The sequence below is a fragment of the Chlamydotis macqueenii genome, chromosome 2, assembly GCF_036417535.1.
Source record: "Chlamydotis macqueenii isolate bChlMac1 chromosome 2, bChlMac1.mat, whole genome shotgun sequence".
NCBI lineage: Eukaryota > Metazoa > Chordata > Aves > Otidiformes > Otididae > Chlamydotis > Chlamydotis macqueenii.
Window position 1 is genome coordinate 141,233,974 of NC_141557.1, and position 26,607 is coordinate 141,260,580.

At 39.7% G+C, this 26,607-nt stretch overlaps 1 protein-coding gene across 1 annotated transcript in view; it reads right to left on the bottom strand.

Moving 5' to 3' along the window:
* Positions 1-26,607, bottom strand: part of RGS22 (regulator of G protein signaling 22) — a 70,569-nt gene that overhangs the window by 14,280 nt on the left and 29,682 nt on the right. Inside the window, exons 11-21 of the mRNA XM_086742508.1 lie at positions 23,510-23,649; positions 22,873-22,978; positions 21,219-21,344; positions 19,551-19,652; positions 13,499-13,693; positions 9,148-9,240; positions 8,449-8,615; positions 5,210-5,372; positions 4,435-4,593; positions 2,557-2,619; positions 437-598 (exon numbers count right to left, since the gene is read on the bottom strand). Coding sequence (XP_086598634.1) covers positions 437-598; positions 2,557-2,619; positions 4,435-4,593; positions 5,210-5,372; positions 8,449-8,615; positions 9,148-9,240; positions 13,499-13,693; positions 19,551-19,652; positions 21,219-21,344; positions 22,873-22,978; positions 23,510-23,649 — 1,476 coding nt within the window. The remainder of the gene's footprint in view (positions 1-436; positions 599-2,556; positions 2,620-4,434; positions 4,594-5,209; positions 5,373-8,448; positions 8,616-9,147; positions 9,241-13,498; positions 13,694-19,550; positions 19,653-21,218; positions 21,345-22,872; positions 22,979-23,509; positions 23,650-26,607) is intronic.

Here is a 26,607-nt window from a genome sequence, read left to right on the forward strand (position 1 = left end):
GGATGAGGCTCTGAGCAACCTGATCTGGTTGGAGATGTCCCTGCTCCTTGCAGTGGGGTTGGACTAGATGGCCTTTAAAGGTCCCTTCCAACCCAAACTATTCTATGATTCTATATTTTCTACTGCTGAGCAGATGTATACCAAAATCTGCGCATTATCTAGTTAGTAGTGTCCCCCTAGAGACTCAGAAGAATGTTACACTTTCAAACAGCATAAAGAAATACAGGGATAATGCATTCAAGTAATTAAAAATAGCTACCCTTAAGAAGTGAGGATTTTCGTTGAAGAAAAAAACAGTTTAAACAGTGAAAGAAGTTTTACTATGAACAAGAAAATGCATAGAGATACTCTTGTTAAATTTCTCCTAATATGCAGTAATGGATGCATTTGCTTACAAATTGAATTATATTCCCCTTGCTCCATTTTACCACCGTACCTTATACTTCTGTACCTCTTGCCAAAAGAGTACTCCATTCTCCAGTAAGTCTCCTTGCAGTGACACAAAGCGTTGAAACTGATTTGCTGTCACTGGATTCAAGAGTGCTTTGCGGAAAGCAATTATTTCACTAGATGAAGAAACCCACTTATTGTCCACATGCTGTCAAAAGAAGAAATAAATGCACCAAATAAACTTTGTTTCAAAAGGGAATAACAAAGGCATTAGTTAGTGTAAACTGTCTGATTCTTATCTTTGCACTGACCCTAACTTTCGGTAGTTTATGACATGGATACAATAGAATGTGGCAAAGTTTCATTTCTTTCTTTCCTCTTTTTTCTTTTTTTTTTTTTTCCCAGTTTGGTTTGGGCAACATTTTTTGGAAGACGTGATGGGAGAGGAAATTACTGACAATGATTTAGACCATATGACTGCATACTATAAAGTATGGAAACAGCTATTGTTATTGATTATGGCAACAGGCTACTTTTCTAGAGAACAGTTTGAGTTTTGTGCAAACAAACAACAAAGAAAAAGGAACAGACAAACCACATAGCTTAAAGTTGTAAAATGCTTCTGACAGGGATCTCAGCAACAAAATGAGCTTTGAAATGTGTTGCCATGATCACCAACAGAAGCTGGAGAGCTTGGTCTCTGTGGAATAAAGCTACCAATAGTAAAATAGAATTTAAAGTCATCGAGACATTTTGGAAACCTTCATGTTGTAAAGCACAGAGCAGTAGGCAGCCAGGAAAGGGTGGAGAAAGAAAGATGGTTTATGCAGGGACAGTTTGTTTGAAATGAAGTTCGGGCTGGCCTTTATTCCTGAACAAACAGTTCTTGTGGTGTCACCAAGGAGTAAGCCAAACAACTCCTCTTTGTTATCAGATGAATGAATGAAAACTATCTTCTAACTCCTGAAGCCCTGGAGAGATGGAGTGCTGTTCAATGGTCAGCATGGGACAGAAACATTTTTAGTTGCTGCAGATGGTCCTGGAAATCTAACCTGATTCTAAGCAGAAGTCTTTCTGCAGCTTCTCTTAAACAGAGGGGTTACGTTTAGTGTCCTACCGCAGAGCCTGCCGGGGATGAGAGCCTACCCTTGTGAGAGGGTCCTTTGGTTAAAATAAAGTCAGCTCAACTCAAACAGTAAGATGGCATCTTCTCAGCCCTCTTCTGATTCTTCAAACATGTTCTATCCCCTGTGACCAGCAATTTTTTGGGAAAAATTATTTCTGGGGCATATTTGTGAAGGGAAGAACAAAACATTGCTCCCACTCCTATACTAATTTACAAACACTGCTTATTTTATGGTTCAACAGCCTTGCAGCAGAACATGGAAAATAACCATCTTCCTGACCAACAGACAAAGGGAAAACTTGGTTAACAGAACCCACGTGCACTTTGGATTCCTTTTGAGCTAATGGTTTGCATGGATAATTGGTGACCGGGTCTTCAGTTTGATTTCAACAGACAATAAAAGTTCAACTGAATAAATGTACACAACTTGTATGCTGGCAATCACAAAGAGTTCACTGCTCTTCAAGAGGGAAAAACTGGCAAACATCTGATGAAATGTATTATTACAAAGGTTTAAGATGTTTAAAATTGATATTATCTCAGTGCTGTAAGATTAAAATACAATTCTAAATGAAACAGATACTGTGAGATATGATTAAACCTGCCCACTCCACTGCATACTTCACATTCCCTTTTGTGTCTGCACGTAATCCACTCACAATAATAAATAAACTACCAGATGCTGGAATGAACAGTTTGTCCCAATAAGTCCACTGCATGCAAAATACAGATAAATGTGATTTAAAGGTACAATATCAGTTTGAGGAGGGTTAAGACTGCTCCAAAGCCCAGGACAAGAGACGTATTTTTTTCAAGTATGACCTCTCCAGCCAGGAAGGGAGAGAAATATACCGTGAACATCCAGCAGGGAGCTAAATGTGAGTAATCAGTCCACTGTAGCCAATACAATCATGCTTGCTTTTGACACCATTACATTTGGGCCTCACACTGTCAGCAGGGAAATTGTGGAGGATGTGCAAGGTCCAAACAGAAAAGACAGTGAAACTGCAAACACAAGAGACACAGTAAACTTCACTTGCCTTCCACATCCGAGTTGTCTTCTCCTGCTTTTGACGTGGAAAATCTTCAGTTACGTCCCTTATCTATGGTTGAACAAAAGATTATCATTGTATTTTTTAACTCTTCTTGTTTCACGTTCAGCCCTCTAATGATTGAGACCACAGTGGTAGAATAGTTGATATATCTTCATCTGGGTCTTTGTATCTGAAACTTGTTGTGGACCCACACTGAACACCATCCCTTGTTCAGCTATAAATGAACACATGCTCATTAAGACAGGGCAGTTAGAGAAGACAAGAGACAGTGGCAGTCAAACTGCGCTCTTCCACTGGTTTACCTTACCCATAATGTTCTGAGTGACCACTTATGTTGGGAACAGATTTTGAGCTACAACTTGTGTGTGTGTGTGACATGTTCCTCCGGACAGCTGTATCAGAAATACAGGCTTGATCCTGCAGAGTCTTTGTAGCAAAAATGCACCTCAAATCAAGGGCAGATTTTCTGAACAAGGACTACATAGCATGCCCACAGTGTTTGGCCACTGTGAAATATGAAGCCAAGTGGAGAATGTCATCTGGTTTCATTTCTTCTAAAATACATTCTTCAAAGGACCTTTTCATCCTCCGAATGTGCAGTAAGAAAGAGGAAAGAGCAGTCAGGCATAAACGGAGTTAGGAAAAGACTAAAAGCTCATTAGAAGTATGTATTTCCTGTAAACTGTTTATTAGAGTTGAATACAGCATTTTCCAAACTGCATGGGCTACTCTCCCTGCCAGCACAGTGCAGCAGGTGCAAGAAGAGCCATGAGCTAGCTGCCAGACCTGGAAGCAGCTTAGCCTTATCATATGGTCTTGTGCCACGGCTCATAAAGGAGGAGAGTTCAGCTAAAAATGGGCAGAGGGTTTGGAAATTTTGCTTTAACACAATCACTATTAATATTACAATTTGCCTACGGTTTTCAGTTTACTTAGTGCTCTGAATCAATGAAAAGGATCCAGTTCAAATGCACTTCTGACAACACTTCTGACAACCTTATTGATATTAAAAAGATCATTGAGAACAAGTTTTATGAATCAATGCAGTCTGCCTATGTGCCTGCTTGGTGGAACCACCAAGTTTTTTCTGCTATGACAGAAGCATTTCAGAGCTTTTGTGGAAGTGCAAAAAAACCAAGTCTTTTTGCATCTGTCACTAGCAGGATGACAGCTGACACAGACCCCAGTCACAGAGGCACTTGCATAAAAAGTGAATGCTAGAGCTCTGCCCGTTCCCCAATCTTTCTAATGAGCCAGCAAGAGTGAAAGGCTTCTCAGTCCCCGTTTTCTGGCAACTTGCTGAAGTAACCAATTGGAAACAAGGCTTGTAGCAGTTAACCTCCCCGCTCAGCAGCATTTCACAAGTCCTGGAGTCATTTCTACAGGCACTGCAGATCCAGATGGGAGAATATGAACAGCATAAGAAACAGAGAGAGAGAGAGAAAATACAGTGTGGGAAGCCCACTCATTTGTTGTGTTTTGGCCCCTTGGGCAAGTCCTTTACATAAAGCAGCATTTTTTTCTGTGTGCAAGTATATGGCTAGAATGGCATATGGAGAGTGCAGCACTACAGCAAAGATTAGTTTACTTCCCTGGCAGCCTGGCTGGAAGCAGAGCTAACACCAGCTCCTTCAGATTTAGGATCTAACAATAATAATGTCAGCCAGACTAAACCTTCAGAGGAACTGCCTTCACAATTACCAAGCTAAATGCTTCAACCGGGACATGCTAGAGTGTCTCTTTCAATGTAAACTGAATGTGAGTTGTGGGCTGCATTTCCTCAGAACCATTTTTATCTGAGTGGTAAACTATAAGCCAAACAAAAAACAATGCCTGGATATGTTGCTGCTGTTAAAAAATTACCTTTGCTTGTCCCCCTGCCCCGTGGTGCTCATCTGCCAGGAACAATGGCAGCCATTGTTTTTCTAATCTCTTCTGGACACATTGCTGAATTTCTAGCAGAACCGCTGCCGAAAGTTGATCATGAAGAATTTGTTCCCATCCTCCACCTGCATGCATTAGCTAAGCAATCCAAATACAATAACACATGACATAAACTTTTGTGTATACCAAAAGTCCTTTATCTCTCTACATCCTTGACTTAGCAAAGCATGAGCTTAACTCTAAGCAAAGCATTTAATGCATGCTTACCCAAGGCTCACATGTACTTTTCATAAAAGGGAACAGATTACATTTGTCCCTACCTATAATAGAATACAGACTCCGGCAAATAATACCCCAGCTTGACCGAGTAAATTTCCCAAGTATCAAGATATATCAGAGTATCACAGCTCAGACTCGCTGTCTGTGGCTTTACTGACACACTAAAATAGAAAGCTGGAACAAGTCACTCTGCCTGAAAGCCATTTTTACACTTTTTCTGAGCTGTGTTGTGCGTGCTCTGGCTGCAGCATCAGATCAGGGTTTAAGAGAGATGTTCTATGAGGAAGGGAGAGGAAGAGCCTGAGCAGGAAGGAGGGGACCCCCACAACTGGAACAGAACCAGATTTCTGGCCAAAAACATAGGTAAGATTTGAGGAGATAGCTTGGGGAAAAGCTGGAGTAAAGCTACTTACAGACTTTTATCTCAGTCACATTCAGTGTGATTGTTCTTTATTAATGGTTCTGTAACTGGTACCTGTTCTTGTTGTTCTCTGGTAGCTGGGCTGTTGGGTCCAAAGAAGTACTTTTTGTTTAGGTACTTGTTTTTAATGTCCTTAGATTTTTCCTCCCTTTCTTCTTTATCCTTGTGGAGCATCTTTCTGAACTGTTCAATATCTAGCCAGCACATGAGATCCATGCTACAAACAAATTTAAAGAGAATGTTATTTCAATATTGAGTTAATTTCATCAACATTCTAGGGAGTTATTAGTTTAACCACAAGCCACTAAAGTGTTCAAGTCCTAAATACCAGGTCAGATTGGACTGAAACTTTATGTCATTTTTTTCCTTTGCTAGTACCATCTGGTGAGACCATAGCACTTGCTGAGCAGGCAGATCAAACACACATCTTAGGGATCTCATTTAGGGTCTCTTCTGGCGTACCCTGAAAGGAATAACCTCCTCAATATGCCACTGCTAAATCCAGCAGGGACTGTGAACCAGAGTCATTGTGCAGAGCTCACAGAGAGAATGAAAAATGAAACAGATGAGTATTTGAAGCAGTACTGAGACTGTAAGCCACCGAGAGACAAGTCGACACCCCCCATTCTGCCTCCTCATCGTATCGCCTGAGAAAGGAGCAGGGATGGCAGCTGGAAATGTCAGCCCCAGAAAGTACTCCCTTCTTACCCCGTGTGAAGCACTAGAGCTGAAGTCAGTCCTCAGTCAAGCAGGCAAAAAAAATTATGGCAAATTTTGTCTCTAGGGCTTTTTGTGGGCTTTTCATAAATTACTGATTCTACTACTTATTTCATTATTCATAGTGACAAATAATCTCCATATGCAATTTTTGATCTATGTATTGTTTGTAATCATTTGAGTGTATATGATCAATTTAGGTTTGTTTTAATGGAACATATATTGGTTTTGTTCTTTAAAACAGAGGACAGAATAAGTGACATACCTACAATTTCAGTTTGATTTATATGACTGTTTTCTGATATCATCTTATTATCTGAAGTTTTGTGAGCATTTTAATGAGGACATTCACTGTATTTGCAGAAGGAAGTATGAAACATTAGATTCAGACAAATCTGTTTCACTTTTCCATTCAGTTAATAACTGGCTTTTTCAAAGCATTAATCTACAAATAAAACTTTCAAAAACATCTGACTGATATAAGAACAGATGTTGCCCTTCCAAAAGTCTATTGAGACCCTTACAGACCTAAGTTCTATTGAGACTGAAATTCTTTCATTTGCTAGTTCATCACAACTTGAATAAGTTCACCCAAAATGCAAGTGATCCAAGTTACTGTGGTTTGTGGAGTTACTTCTTGGCATCTACCTATGACAACCAATCACATATGTCCCTCTTATTTAAAAAGTAAAATACATAATCTTAAACTGTGTTAGGTTAAACCGTTTACAGTGGTGGTTTGTCCCAGTGTACTCACTTTTTCCTTTCAATGGAACAGGAGCATGTGCATAGTCAGTTAGTCAGGCAAGACTAACAAGTGGTAACCCACTAACCCAAAGTAACACAAATTGTCCTGCAATTGTGTGAATATACCCTATATATTTAACAAAATATGAATTAATGGAACTTTGTTTAGTTTCTTACCTGAATTTATGCCCAGGTACTCAGCAGCCTGTCCTTCCTGAAACTTGGCTCAATGGAGCAACAACAGAACCATAAATTTTGATGAAGAGGCAAATGACATATTTGCTGGTTTTTGCTGAAATTTTCCAGACTGCATTAGTTCTAAGATCCCTTCAGCTTATAGTATCATTAGGCATCTTTAGTGTAGCATGCCAGCTGGACTTCAGAGTTACTAGGTCTGGACCCACTCTAAAACACTGTTTCATGAGACTTTTTCAAATGTTTTTCTTCATTATGAATTTTTACAAAAGAAAAATTCTCCATAAATTAAACATTTCTCTGCCTGGCTCTATCACTTAAGATGAGACTTGTCTGTGGTTAACAGAGAGGCAGAAAGTCCCAGAGGTGATCCGGTGTACCTGTCCAGGATCCCATCCTAGTCAGTGATCTGTTCTTTGGTCATTCCTACCATTTCCCCAATTAGAGAGGAACTCTAGACCAGTGGTCTCCAAAGCAGGGTGTGCACACCTCAGGAAGTGTGTGAGATTATTCATTGAGGGAGTAGGAAGAAAATGTTAGAACTTCTGTAGCAGATGTTCATAAGCCTGCTCAAAAAAATTTAGTGATGAGGTCTAGACAACTAACTCAGAAGTTACATGACCATAGGCACCCACAGCATAAGATTCTCCATCTGAATTCATTACCTACAGTCTTTTTGTAGTCAGTGAGCAAAAATAGCCATCTTTAGGATGCAAGTTGGTTTTAGATGTTACCTTCAGAATTAGAAGAATTATGTCCAGAAGTGTGTATTTCTCTCTGTGACTATCTGACTACAAAGGGAACCTATGATGATAAGCAGAAGTGATGACATTGAGTCTTGGCCAGAGGAATCCTGTGTTAGATATCCATCTCCGGATACTTTTGAAAAAACTGACCAATATCCAATCTAAAATGATAGCAGTGCTTGACTAGAAGCAGCAGGCAGTATGCAAAGCATCAGCTCATGGGAACTCAGGTTAAAGGAAGGAAGTGGCAATTTAAGGACTTGCTGGCAGTTACTTAAAAATTGTATTTACCTTTTCCTAAAACAGGATAGATATTAGTGTGGGGCTTGGGGGTGGGGTGGGAGAAAGTTGGCAAACTCACATTTACTTTTGCTAAAACTTCTCTTTAGATCTTCATTTTTAAACAAATGGGCTCACTTTTTAAAAAAAACCCTGCCTAAACTGTATCTGCTACAAGATGGTACTTAGTTCTGTTCAGATCAGTGCAAACACAAAACTGCAATTGCACTCACACTGTGAGAATAACGTCTTCTATTTGTACATTTTTATAACATCCAGCTTTAATTTTTGAAATGTACTAAATTGAATCTGTACTAAAAAAGAGAAATTTTTACTCATTGTAGGCTAATTGCTCTACTCAGGGGTTTGCCACTAATCAAAGCAGAAACTGAAACCAGAACTGTAATACAAACATGTTATGACAGGAGAATTTTTACCCCCAAAATATTAAGACAATTCAGTTGTCTGAAAAATGTGCATGTGTATTTCATAAATATACAAACATATATTTAAAATTACTAAGATTTGTGAACATTTAGATAGCCAAGATCCCCAGCAAAGACTTCTTAACTTAGAAATGGGTAAAATAATAATAACAAAGAAACGTACCCAGCAGAATGCTCATTAAGAAAAGCCCAAAACTGTTCTAACTTCTCTTTGTCACTGATCAGGTCAGATAGATTAGGACCTGCGAATTCTTTGGGAACTTGGTGCAAGTGCTGATCTTCTTTGAGTGCATCAGTGCAGGATGGCAGACCAGTGTCAGCAACAGTACTCTGAGGGAAGAAATTCTTTCACTTGAATAATTGTTTTTTTCATCTCTATATTTTCCTCAGTCTAATAATCCTTGCATAAGATAACTTCTCTTTCTGTAGAACAGCTTTCTGATTGCTGAGAAAATAAATTGAGTTAAGCCTCCAGCTCTTAATCAGCTTTGGTTTTATGTTTGCTTTACACATACCAGTGTGTGCAGATTCCATAATCAAATAAACCAATATATACCTGTAATTTACTTGAAATTGAGGTATATACTCAAGATTAAGGTCCCAAAATACATTCCACAGACTTTAGTGGAAACTGTCTTATTGACTCCGATTGTACAGTGGTCTGATGTTGATGTAACTGACAGAAGATCTGTATTTGCAAGTAACACAATGACTGTCAATCATTCCCCAAAATTAATGGTAGAAATCGAACTGCTTGCTTCTCCAAACTGGCAGGTAGTCTGTTTTTCATTGCTGATACTCAAAGTGTTAACCCTCTCTGCTAGAAAAAGAGTTTGTTTTTGTTAGTAGGTACTTGTCTTACCTCATCCTTCTTGGAACCACTCTCTTGATGCAAAGCCTGGAGCTTTCTAAAGTACACGGAGTCCAGCTGTCGAGTTTCTTCCACCAACTCCACCTAATAAAAATAATATCTTATGTCATCCCTACAGTACACATTATAGAAAGATGGAGAACTGGACAGGCACCTTGCCAGTGATAGTGGATAGAAAAGAATACGTTTGCCAGTAATGAGTCTGATGTTTAGAGGACACAACCTTGTGACAAACAATGCAATTAAAAGCTCTTTTAGAACAAAATTCTCAGATCTGTGTAGGATCACATGTAGATTTCTACAAAGCACCACTAAATAACCTAACTATACCTTTAAGAAAATAACTTTGTCTTTTAAAAATGGCTAAATTATATTGTGTATATATTATATTGTGTATATTGTGTCAGATTACCTGATTGCCTATACCAGCAAATTGTATGTCAAAGTGCCACTGAGAAGCAGAAAAACAGGTCTTAAAAGTAGGACTCTCAAGGGGGAATGTCAAAAAGACAGAGTGCCACAGATTTCCACAAATTGAAATCTAAGACAAGAAAGATGCTATAATAATTAAATAATGAAGGTGAAAGCTTTCAGACTTTCATTCTTGTTTCCTTCCTTAGTTTTATACTAGATAATGCCTTAAAATAATAAATTGTTCATGATTAGAACTCATTAAGTATTGCCACACTTTTGTCTAAATGTGAATACCACACTATTCACTGTGTTATCTGAATGCCTTCAGGCTCACTGTAACTCTCTTCCACTGTTATAAAGTGCTTTGGGGTATTCTTTCCTTTCAAAGAAAATGTAGTTTAAAAGTAAATAGGAAAATAATTCAGAACATTTTTTTATAAAGTTTAAACAAAAAGCAGATAGAGGCAGGACAAGAGTCAGCAATAAAAAGGAACTCTCCTGTTTTCACATTTCGTTTAAAGATAAAAATGTAGATACATACTGCCCATGTTCCAAATAAACAAATTTGGACTCACCTAATTCTTGATAAAATATCTTGTTTCATTATGGGCCAAATATATCCTGCTGTATGGTAGAACAAAGGGAAAGAGTAGAGCCAGGGACTGAACAAAATGCAAAGCAGACCTTGTCTTTGTGCTGGGAAGGAGTTCGCCTAAGCATCAGCCTGCACCTAGCACAAAGAGAATCCAGTGCCTCCTAGACCAAGTCAGTTTATGTCTGTGTATTATAACTCTTCACAAACGCATGTATTGTGCTCTCAGAGGATTTGGTTCTGTCTTTTCGTGCTCTGATTAAGATGTTTGTGTTATTACGGCACTAAGAAGTCTGCACGTAACTACACTTGCAAAGCAAAGCATCCTCTAAACTGAAAGAGCAATAGATTTTCACTCGCTTAACTCAAGAAGGTATCAACTGACACACGCATTAACTTAAAGCAAAGGTTTATATTTTCAGTTCTTACTTTGTAGGAATTCTTCCGTTGCTAGAAGCAGTGAAAACACTGTATTCAGAGAGTGCTCAAAAGCAGAGTTCTCGTCTGAGTCAATGACTTGACTCAGTGGCAAAAGACAGTAGACCTAGTCCTGATAATACACATCGAAAACATACATTTACAAAAGACTGTAAAATTAGTCTGACAGAAAGTAAGTAAAATTTCATATTAATGAAAGCATCGATCAATTATGTGGCGTCCTGTAGGTCATAACCAATTATATCTGAAATCGCTTAGGAAAAATAATTTATCTGAAAGCTTAGAAAATATGCTGAAAAGTGAAGAGAATATTTTGCAGATGTGCTTGGATTAGCATATTTCATTTTAGTAAGTTTTTTCAATGTTCAAACTTTCAAAGTTTCTTAAGGAAGTTAATTTATCAGAGGATGAGAGTGAAGGTCCCCTTGTGAATTAATTAGAAGGTAGAATATAAAAAATAAAGAAATAAATAACTTTCATAAAGGGGTGGAGTTCCTATTGAAGTCTCAGAGGGATCTGTGCTGAGGTTGTTGTTTTAGACATTCAGAAATTATCTGGAAAAGGAGGTGAGTGAGGAGACAACAGAGCTTGCAAAATGATTCCAGAGAGCAAAAAATGAAATTGACTGTGAAGAGCTGCGGGATTTCAGGACACTTTAGCGCCTGCATGAAAAAAAAAGGCAGCTGAATTCAACAACGATAAACATTAAGTCATTCCAGTGAGCTCCAAATTAGGGCTTTCCATTAGCTGTTATTACATAGTAAAGAGATCTTGGAAGCATTGCAAGTGGCTATTAGCTTACGTTTTGCACATCCACTCAAAGTTCACCAGGAGTCAAAAGGCAATTAGAATCATAGGAACAACTGGGAAAGGAACAAAGAGCAAAACAGAAAACATGATTCTGCCGCTGGATAATATTTAGTGCATCCAGGTCTTGAGTACTGCTTGCATCTTGTCAAAAGAATATAAAATAGCAGATACTGATGGGAGTGATAAGTATAACAAAGGTATGGAATGCCTTTTGTAAGAGGAGAGGTCAGATAGTCTAGGATTCTTGAGTTTCAAAGAGATGTAATTGAACTGGGATACAACAGAAACGTAAAAGCATAACAGCATCGAGGATATTACAAGATAACAATTGTTCACTGTTCCTCATGACATATAAAACTAGTGCACGAGGCAAAATTATCAGGGAGGGGTTTGCAAACAAACCAAGAGAAGCATTTTTTTCTCCTATTGCATGATTAAGCCATGGAACCCACTACTACAGTGAGGCTGAAGATACAAAATGGCTCAAGACACATTGACATAAACTAATGAGGAAAAAAAAAACCCTTATCAAAGACTATTAAACACAAAAATGTGAATAAGAACTCTGCTTCATGAACCTCCTCAGTTGCAAAGTGCTGAAGCTGGCAATACTGCTGTATGGCTTTTTCTGTTCTTATATTCTATTCTTAAGTGTTTAATACTTGCCACCACCTAACAGGCTTAGAAGACCATTCTCAACTTTGATTTTAGGTACCTGTTCATGTTGATCATACATGCATGCATGATACAATCACCAAAATACACTGTACTACAAAACTTCCATAAAAGGATCTCAAAATGTTTTGCAGGGGCAACACATGCATGTCTTCAGTACATGCTGACAGAGGTATCAGCAGTAACAGATGACATTTCCTGTGAAAACGGAGATAGAATCATAGAATCATAGAATAGTTTGGGTTGGAAGGGACCTTTAAAGGCCATCTAGTCCGCTTCCCCTGCAAGGAGCAGGGACATCTCCAACCAGATCAGGTTGCTCAGAGCCTCATCCAGCCTGGACTCAAATGTTTCCAGAGATGAGGTATCTACCACCTCTCTGGGCAACCTGTGCCAGTGTTCCACCACCCTCATTGTAAAAAATATTTTCTTGATGTCTAGTCTGAATCTACCTCCCTCTATTTTAAAACCATTACCCCTCAACCTATCACAACAAACCCTGTTAAGGTCACAGTGGAGAAAAACAGGAACAAGAACTAAGTTCCTGCTCTCCAGCTCCTGATTCTCGATTGTAGTTTCTCCTTCCATATCCATGAGAGAGATGTTAAAGATGTGAAATTAGAAGTTTGACCTACAGCTGGTAACTTGTAGGTAAGTTTACAAAGAGCAGAAAGCCACAGCATCCACCATTGCCTCCACCAGTTCTTGTTCTTTTTTGTCAAAAGCAGAGTCAGGATTGCAGCTATCTTCACTGACCCATATAAGCCTGCTCCATTCAAGCTTTCAGAGGTTTTCTGGAATTAGAACAAAGTACACCACTGAGCCACCTACTTCAGGAAGTCTGCAAGGCAGAGTTAGCCCTAACACAGCAGGGCAGCGATCTAAAGAGTGTTTGGGGCAAATAACAGCTGGATGACCATATCACATTGTCTCTTATGCTAAGCAGTAGCTGCACTTTAATTCTAAACACCAAGAAATAATGGATACAGTTAATATGGACCTAGTAGCACTATACTGACAGTCTGGAAACAGAGTTTATTTTGTGCTTATCGTTAAAAACATAGAAGGCTGATGGGCAATCCATCGTAAGAAAATTACTTTTTATCAATGGCAAGATTGCAGAAACATGACACTTCATGAGTGCAAAGATAAATTTTGCCATAGCAAGATACATTCCTCCCTAATTCACAGACCAAGGGGTCTATGAAGCCTGTACCTTCCTTTCGGATGGGAAGTCTGCTCTCCACAGGAAGTTCAGGCTACTCCACATAGCGCAGAAAGGAGTAGGGGAGTAAAACATCCCATACTACTTCTCCCTTCCTGACTATGAATGTAACAGGGTTGCATATGAAGGTTCTTGTGATCTTCTTCAAAAACATAAGAATTTTTCACAGTGACATTCAGATCAGTTACCTTTCCATAAGTGTATTTGTCTGCTTCCACCATCTTCATCCATGGTTCTAGCAGAACAGTGAGGATATATTCTTCTGCTGGGTCAAAAAGATCCTCAAAAGCTGGGTCAATATTCTGATAAATCATGTTTTTTTTACTCTGATGAAGTCCAATGTCCATACTGGCAGACGGGGCAATGTAAGTTGCATAGAGGAACTACAATAAAACAGAAGAAAACTGATTCTTAGCCATCATCCATTCCAATGGTCATAGTCCATCGAAGGAGAGAACTAATGCATGTTTGTCCCCTGCTGTATATTCTGAACATATATGTGATTGTACCTGCCTTGTTTTTACCAATATCACTATTTTGTCAAAAATTCAATTACTGCCATAACTGACCTCCCTGCCATTTTTACTCCTACTTGTTAAAATGGTTGGATCACAAAATAATGCTTAATGTAATTTTTGGTTGGAGATATTTGGCTGATTCTTAGTTAGGTTCAGATAACCACAGTCATTACAGCAACTGCACTCTTCATCAAGTCACATTGTTGTTTTGCAGAATATGTGCTGGGACAACTTGTGAAGGAGCCTTACTTCTGAATACAAGGGAATTTGTAAATTTAAGGTTAAAATTAATGAAAAATTATAAGATTTAATTCTGTGTGGAGATTTTTTGCACAGTTCTTTTACATTGGTGAGACTCCATCATGGTACAGGATCCATAACAGGAGATACCACTGCACAACTGAGGTGTAAATCCTTACCAAAGCAAGGATTACAATGTACAAACAGAGGAAAACTAAACCTGGATAATGTTTCCTTCTCAATAGAAGCTCATTCTTGAAGCACAGAGTAATTTTTTTATTTATTTAAAAGGATTTTTTTTTCTAAATAGTCTCCTAAGTCAAATTCTTGTTTTTTATATGTTTCATAAATTGCTGTGAAAAAAAAACATTGAAAACTCAGAGAAAAATACTTTCTTCCAGGAATATCTTGGAAGAAGGTATTCTGGAAAATCTTGGAAGAAGCTATTCCAGAATATCTTTCTAATACATCATGATTTTGACTGCAGCTAGGAACTCAAGTGAAAAAAAGATGCCGCCATAATAAATTTAATATACTTATAAATGTTTTCTGTTCTTCATATTGTCAAAGTCTAACTAATTTTCAAACGTATGGTCAGGGGATTAGATTGGTAGCATAAATCAGAATTTCTCTCTAAGATGGCACTGAGGAGCCCATCTTCACTATTTATTATCACACAAGTTTGACAATGAAGAAAGCAGGTTTTTTATAATCCTAGTTTTTCTTATGTTGCTAAAATCCAGCTGTAACTAGCAGATGTACAAAGCAGTAGAAAAGAAGAAAATAATACATTTACTCTGTGTTCAAGTAGTAATAAAACACTGTTGTGTTTAGATTTCAAGCACAGTGGAAGAATGTTTGGGAACATTAAATAATTATGTTTCTGTTTGTTTTAAAAGAAATTCTCATTTATTAGACTCTTTCTTTCAAATAGCAACAGTACCAGACTACATCCCCATTATTTTGGACCTTAATAATTTGAAACAGACCCTTTAGACTCTCCTGGTATCAGGTCACTGAGGAATGGAGGGCTACGATGGCTGACATTCATCCCTCAGTTAGAACATGTTATGATTACTATATTTAATGTCTGTTGCAGGATTCCACCCTCTCTCTACATAGATCTAATCACTGAAGACAAAGATGGTTTGTGGCTATTGTGGCCCACATTACCAGTGCAATAAAGACCCCCAGATGTAAAGGTAAGGTCAAAGAATGAGGACACTGTCAGGAAGAGTCCTAGCTGAAGAACAAGACCACATTTATCCTAAATTATTCATTTCTCAGCAAATCCCCAAATAAATTTAAATTTAACAGAGACAGCATTAATTAGATTCATAGTTATTTCAAAAGTTGGAAGTTATTTTGAAGAACCCTAACACTAGTAAAATTTCAGTTACATCATGTTCTCGTCTGTTCCAAAACATTCAATATATAAAATAGCCAAATTAGAAGGGACCAGTCCAATGATATAAAGATGTGATATCTTTAAAAATAGACCTTTTAAAGAGGGGTTAACCATTTTATTTGTCATTGGGGCTACATTGCTCCACTGTTATGACTCATAAAAATATACAGAAGGGATCTGTAAACTGGTGAAAAAGGGCCAAAATAGGTCCGCAATACTTTAACACACATTTAACCTGGTTCCTTAAATGGCTGGTCATTTTTAGCATAATTTTAAGAATAAAATCAAAACAAACACTCTACAACTTTCTTGGGCAGAACTATTCTTTCTACCATGATTTTGTACGAAACAGGTTAACTTCAGTGTATTTGCTACTTTTCTTTAGAGTTGACAAAAAGTCAGCCTAAAGAGTCTGAAATCACCCAGATGAAGGAAGCTTTGGCCAAAAAACTATTGACAGTCAGCTCACATAAACACTGTCATAATATATTGCCATGTTAGGTACTACTTTTGCAGGCTGTTCTGCCTGTAGAACTGTCCCAAATCCTGTATAATTTCACATGCAAAACTACAGCATAGTAAAGACAGACATTTTTTCTTCCAGAAACAATAGTTAGGGCTGGTAATACATGTGAAGCAGAAATTTAGAGGTAGTTAAGCTAGCTGTGGGAGTGCACTTTTCTAAACTCAAAGGACCAGACCCTCAGTGCTGTAATCAGGATGGTCTCTTCACTTCAGAAGGATGCAGATTTACAGTGTCTGAGGATTTGGTATGATGCCATCTTTTTGCTTAAATTCTTGTAAGAATCCATTGCTATGGGATTTGACTCACGAAGTAAAAGGATAGCATCACAAAGTGGCAAAGTGAATGCATGCACTTGCAGATAGGGGAGAAATGAGAAGGAGCGTGCATCCCTGTGTCCCTTGCTGAGGGTTCAGGTGCATCTGTAGATCTGCACTGGTTTGAATGCAAGGGCTGCAGGAAAACCAACTGCAAAAAGTTCTAGACATGCCAAAAAAGAGGAGAAGTGTCTGTTTTCACGGCCTTCAACACTGGGCAGTGAAGTTAAGATAGGCAAGATAGGGGGGAAATACATTGTATCCTTTAAAAAGGAATATTCATAGCCTTTTTTGATTCCCATGTCATGGAAGTTTTGTGGTTTTCTGAATCTCAATGGAACAGTGAAACTATTGTATTGGCCAATCTCCTAATGGATCAATAGGAAAAAAATACAGTAAATAAACTTAAATTATCAAATTCATATAAAAATCTTAAGCATGTGACATCAAATGCACATCATACTTCATTTATTCAATGTTTTGTTCCTTTAATAAAACACAAAGAATTTTCCTACCTGCCAGCTCTACATTTTCCCATAAATGTATTATAATAAGTGATGGATTGAACCCAAAAACCTATCTGGAAATCTGGTCAGAGTTGGCATCTTGAAATTACTTATAATGGCAAAATCTGAAGATAAGAAATGCTTAGGAAATTCAGATTAAGACTTTGGCCTCATTTATGACTTTCCAAATCAGGGATTGTTGAGACCTTGGTTTTTGGTGTGAATTCATCCCCAGATAAGGCAGCTTCGGTAAGCAGTCTCAGAATGACTAGAGTGAAGCAAGAAACACAAAAAAGATTTAAGTCCAAGTGCTTTGTATTGCTGTACAAAGGCATGGATACTGCTCTGATCTAAACGAGGGGATTGTGCAGTTGCTTGACAGAATCATATGATGGAAGAATGTAACACACTGACTGGTCTTAAATGGAAAGGCTAAACTGCCTTAACCCCCATCATCATTTCCCACTAACATAATTTTTTTTTGTCTGACCCTAAAAGTTCACAGTAATGATAACTCTCTTTATCTAAATTTATTGTAGTGTTAAAATATTGTACTTCCCACAACTGTATTAAATTTTCTAACTCTAAATAACTATTTTTTTTTCTTGAAAACTACACTATATGTTTCTTTATTGCTTTTCTTTCCTGATTTATTTTACACTCCTGTGCTTGTGTTTATAGTGAATAACCATATATGTTCCTGGATGATTACTGGTACTCATCATTTTTCTTACGCTGTAGTTTCTTTCCCTGGATGAATGACTATACACCTTGGAATGCGTTTCCTTACTCTATCATAAAGCTGAGATAAAAATGCCTCACAAATGAAACAATGAGTAACAGATACACAGCAATCCAGGTTTGCTCTTGTTTCTAACAGGAAGCAGGCAAAACACATACAGAATACTCTGGATCTCTCTTTCTGTAATAAATAGTAAAATATATATGACTATGTGTTCGGCGAACCTGATCCACATTCTCTGAGGAGTATTTGGAATGATCATCTTATTGTGCCAAAGGTAAGCGCAGAAATTGGGAAGGCATCTCTTCCATAAGCAGATCCTGTAGATTGGATGCAGCTTGACTCTTTACCATATTCCAATGAAAACAAGGATGTTTTTTTGTGCAGCCTTAAAAGGCAAGCTTGAGAATGATACCAAATGTTGCAGCACATGTGTTGATTTGTTATGTTACATTTCAGCTGTTAGTTATGCTAATGGAACAGTTTCACATATTTCGTTTTGATGTATTTACTTTAATGGCTATGTGTATGCAGCTCTCTGCAATTGCCTGGCAACACTGATTGTACGATGTTCTGCTGTCACCACCAGGCCAGCACTGGAAATAAGATAAGAAAAGTAGAAAAGACCTAGGCCTTAATTTTCAGCCACGCAACCACTGCGGAAAGAGTATAAGCTGGTGTGAAATGAAACCAAATTGAAAACCATCCTGGACCATAACCTAAGATTTGGCCTGCAACAAAACATACGGGGGAAATGAAGACACAGACTAGGTATGGTTAACTTGCACGCCGGTTGTGAACCGGGTCCCTAGCCACGCACAGGCCTGGGCAGATACGGGGGACAGTCAGTCTGAGGGGTACAGTCTGTTGCCCTCATCTTCAGGCCGTAAGTAGAGCTGGAGGGGAAAACAACTAAATAGGAAAGCAGTTCAAGTTAGCCAGAGAGTGAGAAATCCGTGCCTCAGCCTCTGCTTGGAGTTTCTGTACAAATAACACTGATTCAGGTGATTTTCTGGACAAATACACAAAATTCTGTCATTTGCCACAGTAGAATCTCCAAGCAGGAAATGAAGACAAATTCAAGGCAGTCCAGATGCTCAGTAACATAAGCCATACAAAGAGATTATTCTCCACTGCTGTCTACAGATACTTGTTCCAACAACTTGTGAAGTAGCTTTGCTCTATTACAACATATACTGAAATATGCAGATAGGATATACTCCTACAGAGGCAAAACAGACCAAAGTTTCACAGAGTGATTTTAAAGGTTGCTTGGAGTCCTTTTAATGATATCACACTGCTGCAGCCTTCTTCCCTGGCAGTATTGGACTATTCTGCAGTCGGTGAGAGCTATCAGCACCCATGTGGTGAACCAGTTCAATTTTGTTTTATTCCCTGACTTGAAATGCTTGCTCAATTAAGAATGCTTTTTTACAGGAAATATCACTTCCACCTGACAGTAAATGAGAGTCTAAAGATCAAATAGGGGAGATGACACTGCAAGAAGAGCATAAAAATCAGACAATCGGAAAAACAGAACTGACAAGTAAAAGATCCGTTTTCCTGACTAAGGTCATCATCTGAGGTCTGGACTGTGACACTTGCAATTCTAACCCACATAGGGGATGGAAGGAAAGGTACAGCACAATTAGACAATTTAGAAAAAATGCTATCTCTGATGCTAACACTAAGCAAGCAGTTTCCAAATATGACACAGAGGAGCAAAGGGGAGATTAGGTAAACTGCGTATAATAGATAAGAGTGGGAACAGGCAGGAGAGCCTAGAAATCAAGCTATGCATGTTTAACATTTAAATCAAGAAATGCCATGGAAGTAATCCAAAGAGCTTCTTTTATTGTCCACAACCCAGATTTACTTTGATGTGGGTTGTCAAGATTTGGAAACTTTTCCACTATCTATCTTCTTTTCAGTCTTTACACTGAACAAATGTATTTGTGAAAGGAAAACACATTATTTACAACTTACTTGGGCTTGCTTCCGTATTTTAAAAGGATTAAGAGTTTCTTGGTAGAAAAGCTGGTGATAAGCCTGTAGGTCAAACCAGAAGTACACACTGTTCTTCCACAACTAGAGAAGAAAAATATTGTACGTCATTACTACCCAAATATCACAGCTTTATAAAAGGTTGACTTTTCAATGCAATTATTTAGCTCCCTGAGGTCATCATAAATCAAATTCAATTTAAGATGGATTTAATCTGTTGCATGCTGGCAGAAGGACAACATATTTAATGGCATCATCATTGTGATACCATATCTTTTATTGTATCCTTTATGCATAATTGGCCATTAAAATTGTTAACATTGTAGTTAACATTTGAAGAGTAACCACATTTCAGTGGCATAAAGCCAGCACTGAAGAAGAAACCCTGATAATGGACATGCAGAATTTGTGCCACGGTGAAATAGCATTTTGCAGCGATAACCAAAACTATTAAATGTTGTGTAGTTGACATATGTTACTGGGACTATCATTAGATTTTTATTACATTCATTTCTGAGGCACAGAGCCTTGGCCTCATTTCCTAAATTCAAACAAACATCAGAAGATCTTTCAGAAGGAGTCTAGATCTTTCCCCAAGTCCTCTGTTTTAGTCATGTGCTTATGGAGTTTGGATCTTAAAAGTAGTCTGACACTCCCATTACTGGACAATAAAGAAAGTGTTCCAAAAAGATAGGAGCAGGGAACTTTGCTCCACAAACTGTAGCCTGCCAGACCTGCCATATGAGTGAAATAGGCTCCACAGTTGTAGTAAAAACCTTAAGGAAATAATTTTCAGAGGAGTCTGGCACCTGCAAAGGCTAGAGGACATGTGGGTGGGTGCCTATCTCCAATGAAGAAATAAGTTACTTTTATTTAGATTTCTATCTATATACATTTAACATTTTTAGCTGAAGGTATTCAGCTTTGGAAACATTGGCTCTTGCTTTCTGGTAGCCAAAGGCATTTCTAGCTACTGCTGCTGGATTCTGGGTTCTGCCAGCAGTGAAACAGATGTCCATTTTGATTGCATTCAAATCTCCCCTAAAGACTCAATTTTTCTGCAAAGCCACTAAACACTGACTCAGATTCATAACTTGTTCCAACCAATCCTCAATTTACACCCAGCAATGAATGATGGATCTGCTGACTGCAGAGAAGAAATAGTGTTATGTTTCTCAGAAATCCAGGAAACTTCGTGGAAGCAGAAGAACGTTTTTAAAACATTGGAGATTTTGGACATCACTAATCCAGCAAGTAAGAAGGAGGCAGATTATCGTGAGTAATAGCATAGCGGATTTTCCATCTTTTTAAAAAATGTTTCTGTGGGTTAAGACCTCTTTTTTTCTGCCAAGTTAAAGGCTAGTTTTTAAAAACTATTAGTCTTTTTTTTATCCCTCATGGTACAATCAGATTTCCAATAGGTTTGAGACAGTTAGGATCTGACAGCTTGGTTAAGATCTGTCATTAGTTTGAATATACACATGAACAGTTTATTGTTGTTGAGGGATTGGAGTCTCACAAGTAATAATTCATCCAGTCATCAATCTTTCTTTCTTCTTTTTTTTTTTTTCTTCAGTCTGGCTGCCCTCTATAACTTGGCATTCAGTCAATTGTGGACTAACTTATCACAGGGTAGGAAAATGCTCATACCTTATTCCCTGCCTTCTCACAGAAGTGTGTGAAGTAGTAGCCTGCTCTGTTCTCCAAATAGAGAGACTGCAGCATGCTTTCCATTCTTGATCTCCCCAAGACAACACTGCCAGCAGCACTTTTCCCCTGGACAAGTAAAACATAGTTATACAGCAAAGAATAACAGGCTTTCATTATTTTCAAATGTCAGTACCTTGCAATGGAGGGCCATGCAGTGTGTTCAACTAGTATCTTCATCCCAAGAAACTAGGCTCCATTTTCTACTACACATGCAAATGATCATAGCTGTCCATACCATTTTCCCACTAAATAATCACATCCAACGACTGAAGGCATGCAGAGTAGCAAAATGACCATAGCATCCCTTAGGTGGTTCCTCAATACTGAAACAGGAAAACAAACCTGGCCTTAATTCTGTCACCAACTATTTAGCTCGAAATCTGGGGAATTCCAATTATACTAAACCATATCACTTAGTTGTCAAAAGTTGTCTCAGCTCAGACTATTGTGTTTTGAACCAACAGAAGTTAACAGGTGGTTATTTGGTCAAGCCTCAAAACTATTAACTACCATGGAACAAAAGATGCCTCCTGGGGCTACACCGCTGACATCAACATCAAAATCATGGGCATTTTAGGGGAAAGGAAAGCCATGCCCTTCATTGTGCCTAGCTCCTGGAGCGTCTGAGGAAGAAAACCTCAGATCTCAGAGTTTCAGAGGGAAACTCTGCACGATGAAGGTGTATAAAAACTAATAGTTCATGGTGTGAACATTTCCTTAATATAAGTTTCTAACTGCAAATGTCCCCTAATTGCAAAGACTAGCCTTTTCTTCTGTCAACATTAACAAAGAAGTAAAATGATTGTAGTGAAGTAATAAAGTATGATTTTTACATGAAAAAAAAAACCAATCACATGCCTAAGTGATCAGCAAACTTCATGCATATGTAAACAGGTCGAGTTTTCATAACACTTTTTTTTTTTAGTTGTGAAGCCACGGGTATCAATACCTCTGTGAAACAGCAGGCTGTTTCAAGACCATTCCACAAACTTGAAAAGTTGTGGATATATTTTAAATTGCCAAATCTTGACATCTCACATGTTCGATTTGTCATCATTTTAACAGTTATTGAGAAAAGGCTCTTCTAAGCAGCCTGTCCCTCCTGAGGTTTTCTGGACTGAGGGCCTGCTTAGCAGGCAATAATTCAGTAAAGAAAAGAATGAAGTACACAAGCAATAAAGAAAAATTGTACAACTGAAGCATTTTCCTCTTACAAATTTTACTGTTTAAATCACTTCCTAGGGCAGATTCAGTTTTCACTGTAAGTCTGGTATACCTTCGCAGGCAACAATTCCACTGAAGCATTTATCCAGTGAGTTTTCCATAATAACCTACTGAACACATGGTCACCATGGAGAAGACCAACACTTTCTAGCGAAAATAAACCTCTGTATGTGCCATGATTTCCTATCAAATAGGTGACAGATACCTCACAGAAAATGCTGACATTCTAATTATACCTCTGCATACGGCATTGACATTCACATAATCAGACCAATTTCTCCCCATCATTGACTACTTCCCCTTTAATGCTACAGAATAAAGTGTTTTAACCCATGATTCAACACAAGTGAAATTTTCAAGCACTGCTTACCGGGAGCAGCTCAGCATAGGTGTACTTTCTACGACCCTGGTATTTTGAATCTTCAGTGTCATCCAAAGCTAAGCAATGAATCATGTCTCTGCTCACTGACTTTGGCCTGGATCCACAAACAAACAAGATTTTCAATACCTATTTAAGAAAAAACTAGGACTGCTTATAAAATAAACAGCTAAGAAGGGGCATCAGAGATGTAGAATGACATAGTGAACAGCAGAAAAAAAAAAGTACATGGAGTTCAAATCAATAATAAACATAAAAAATGTAGAGAAATACTTTTTCTTGTGGCCCTGCGGAAATCACTGACACAGCATATCTTTGCGGGCAAGTGCTTGAGACAGGTTAAAAGAATAGAAATGTATGTAAAGAATATCAATGATTGTACAAGACAGGGTAAAACATCTGTATTTGGAGAAATAAACCCTTTTGTGTTGTGGTACAAACAAATGAGAAACTAATCAGCCAGGGAGGAATTCTCCATGTACACAATCTGTACCATACCTGTGCTCCACTAGGCAAATTATTATATTAAAGAAAAGTATTCATGAAAACGGTAGGATCTAAAAGCTTTTCATAAATATTCAAGATATATTGGTGTGCAGAAAGGTGTACAAGGGACTTTTGCACTTACCGCTTTCTACTGCTAGAAATGTCATCCCTTCGGGGGCTCTGACTTGATGGCAGGGTAGATGATAATCTTAACGATCTCTTTGAAGAGAAATCTGGTGTAGCTAGTTTTAATAAAGTTGTTGCTGAGCTTGTTCTACTTTTCTAAAAGACATAACAGAAACAAACCAATTTTAATTATTTTTCCACCTTTGTGTTTTCTTGACATGTTCTCATTAACTGTTCAAATACATTCAAGGGTTTTCTGGACCATTTTGCCTTCTCAATCACAATATGTAAAAACTGCAAATTGCAAAAAGCCTCTCTGAATATCTTACAAGATATTTCAGCACACCTTAATAATGACTATAGCTTTAAAATTACATTTTTAACATGCACTTTGTATAGAATTATAGAGGATGTCAGGTGAAGATGTGCTCTCTCGGGAGGTATGCTGTCTCCCAGGGGCTCATTCAGGGATGTCACCAAGAGAATACCAAGCTTCTTACAGCCCATGGACTACTATCCGTTACTGGTGTTTCATGTGGGTGCCAGCGACACAGCCGACAGCAGCCTGAGAAACATCAAAAGGGATTTCAGGGCCCTGGGTACAACAGTCAAAGTCTCTGGGGTGCAGGTGGTATTCTCGTCAATCCTCCCGGTCAAAGGGCAGGGGCCTGAAAGGGCCAGACGTATCTGGCAGGTCAACTTATGGCTCAAGGAGTGGTGCTACAGCCAGGGCTTTGGATATCTAGACCACGAGGTGTGCCTTTGGGTATCTAGACCACCAGAAGCCTGGTCTACTAGGAGTGGACAGCATGCACCTAACTGAGAAGGGGAAGAGTGTGCTTGGACAAAGGCTTGCCAGACTCTTTCGGAGGGCTTTAAACTAGTGTTGCTGGGGGAGGGGGAGCACAGTCCAGCCCACTGCTGTCAGCGTGGCGCCAGTGCCAGCACCGAGGGTCCAGAAGCTGAGGAAGGATCACAGGTAAGTGCGAGTGAACTTAAACTGCAGTCCGAAAGAACTTCTGCTGCTCCAGCCAGCAAGTCGGCTTTGTCGGGGGCCCAGCTGAAGTGTCTCTATACCAGTGCACGCAGCATGGGGAATAAACAGGAAGAGCTGGAGATGCATGCCCACGAGCAGGGCTACGACCTTGTTGGCATCATGGAGACGTGGTGGGACGACTCATACGACTGGAGGGTCGGCATGGAGGGGTACAGGCTTTTCAGGAAGGACAGGCAGGGGAGACGAGGAGGGGGTGTCGCTCTCTATGTCAGCAACTGTCTGGAGTGTGTGGAGCTCCGCCTGGGGATGGAGGAGGAGCTGACAGAGAGCTTATGGGTCAAGATTAGAGGAAGGGGAGGAACAGGGGACGTTACAGGGCGGGTCTGTTATAGGCCACCTGGCCAGGAGGACAGAGTGGATGAGGCGCTTGGTCACAAGCCCTGGTCCTCATGGGGGGCTTCAACCACCCCGACATCTGTTGGAGAGACAACACGGCAGGGCACACACAATCCAGGAGGTTCCTGGAATGCGTGGAGGACAACTTCCTCCTGCAAGCGATAGAGGAGCCGACAAGGAAGGGTGCCATGCTCAACCTTGTGCTCACCAACAGGGAGGGACTGGTGGGGTTGTGAAACTGAAGGACAGCCTTGGCTGCAGCGACCATGACACAGTGGTCCACGGGGCAGCGAGGAAACTACACAGCAAGCTCTCAGCCCTAGACTTCAGGAAGGCGGACTTCGGCCTCTTCAGGGACCTGATGGGCAAAGTGCCATGGGAGGCAGCCCTGGAAGGAAGAGGAGCCCAGGAAAGTTGGTCCATATTCAAGGAGCACTTCCTCCAAGCTCAGCAGAGGTGCATCCCGATGAAGAACAAGCCAGGCAAAAAGGCCAGGAGGCCCATGTGGATGAGCAAGGAGCTCCTGGACCAACTGCAAGTGAAGAAGGAAGCCTATAGAGGGTGAAGCGGGGACAGGTAGCCTGGGAGGACTACAAAGAGGCTGCGCGAGTGGCCAGGGATCGGGTGAGGAAGGCTAAAGCCCTGACAGAATTTAATCTGGCCAGGGATATAAAAACAACAAGAATCATAGAATCATAGAATGGTTACGGTTGGAAGGGACCTTCAAAGGTCATCTAGTCCAACCCCCCTGCAAGGAGCAGGGACATCCCCGACTAGATCAGGTTGCTCAGAGCCTCATCCAACCTGGCCTTGAATGTTTCCAGGGATGGGGCTTCCACCACCTTTCTGGGCAATCTGTTCCAGTGTTCTATAACTCGCATTGTAAAATTTTTTTTCCTAATTTCCAATCTAAATCTACTCCCCACTATTTTAAAACCATTACTCCTTGTCCTATTGCAACAGGCCCTACTGAACAGCCTCTCCCCATCTTTCTTGTAGGCCCCCTTGAGGTACTGGAAGAACACTATCAGGTCTCCCCGGAGCCTCCTCTTCTCCAGGCTGAACAGCCCTACCTCTCTCAGCCTGTCCTCATAGGAAAGGTGCGCCAGCCCTTTTATCATCTTTGTGGCCCTCCACTGGACCTTCTCCAACTGGTCCATGTCCTTCTTATGTTGGGGGCTCCAGAATTGGACACAGTACTCCAGGTGGGGAAGGGCTTCTATAGGTATGTAGGGGACAAAAGAAAGTCCAAGGGGAATGTAGGCCCACTCCAGAAGGAAACTGATATCCTGGTTACCCGGGACATGGAGAACGCTGAGGTACTCAATGATTTTTTTCTTCACCGCTAAGGGCTCTTGTCCCACCACCCAAGCTGCGGAAGGCACAAGCAGGGACTGGGAGGATGAAGAACCGCCCACTGTACTCGAAGAGCAGGTTCGGGAACATCTGAGGAACCTGAAGGTGCATGGGACCTGATGAGATCCATCTGCGGGTCCTGAGGGAACTGGCAGATGAAGTTGCCAAGCCGCTGGCCATTGTATTTGAGAAGTCGTGGCAGTCTGATGAGGTCCCCGATGACTGGAAGAGAGGGAACATAACCCCCATTTTTAAAAAGGGGAACAAGGAGGACCCGGGCAACTACAGGCCGGTCAGTCTCACCTCTGTGCCTGGCAAGGTCATGGAGCAGATTCTCCTGGAAACCATGCTAAGGCACATGGAGA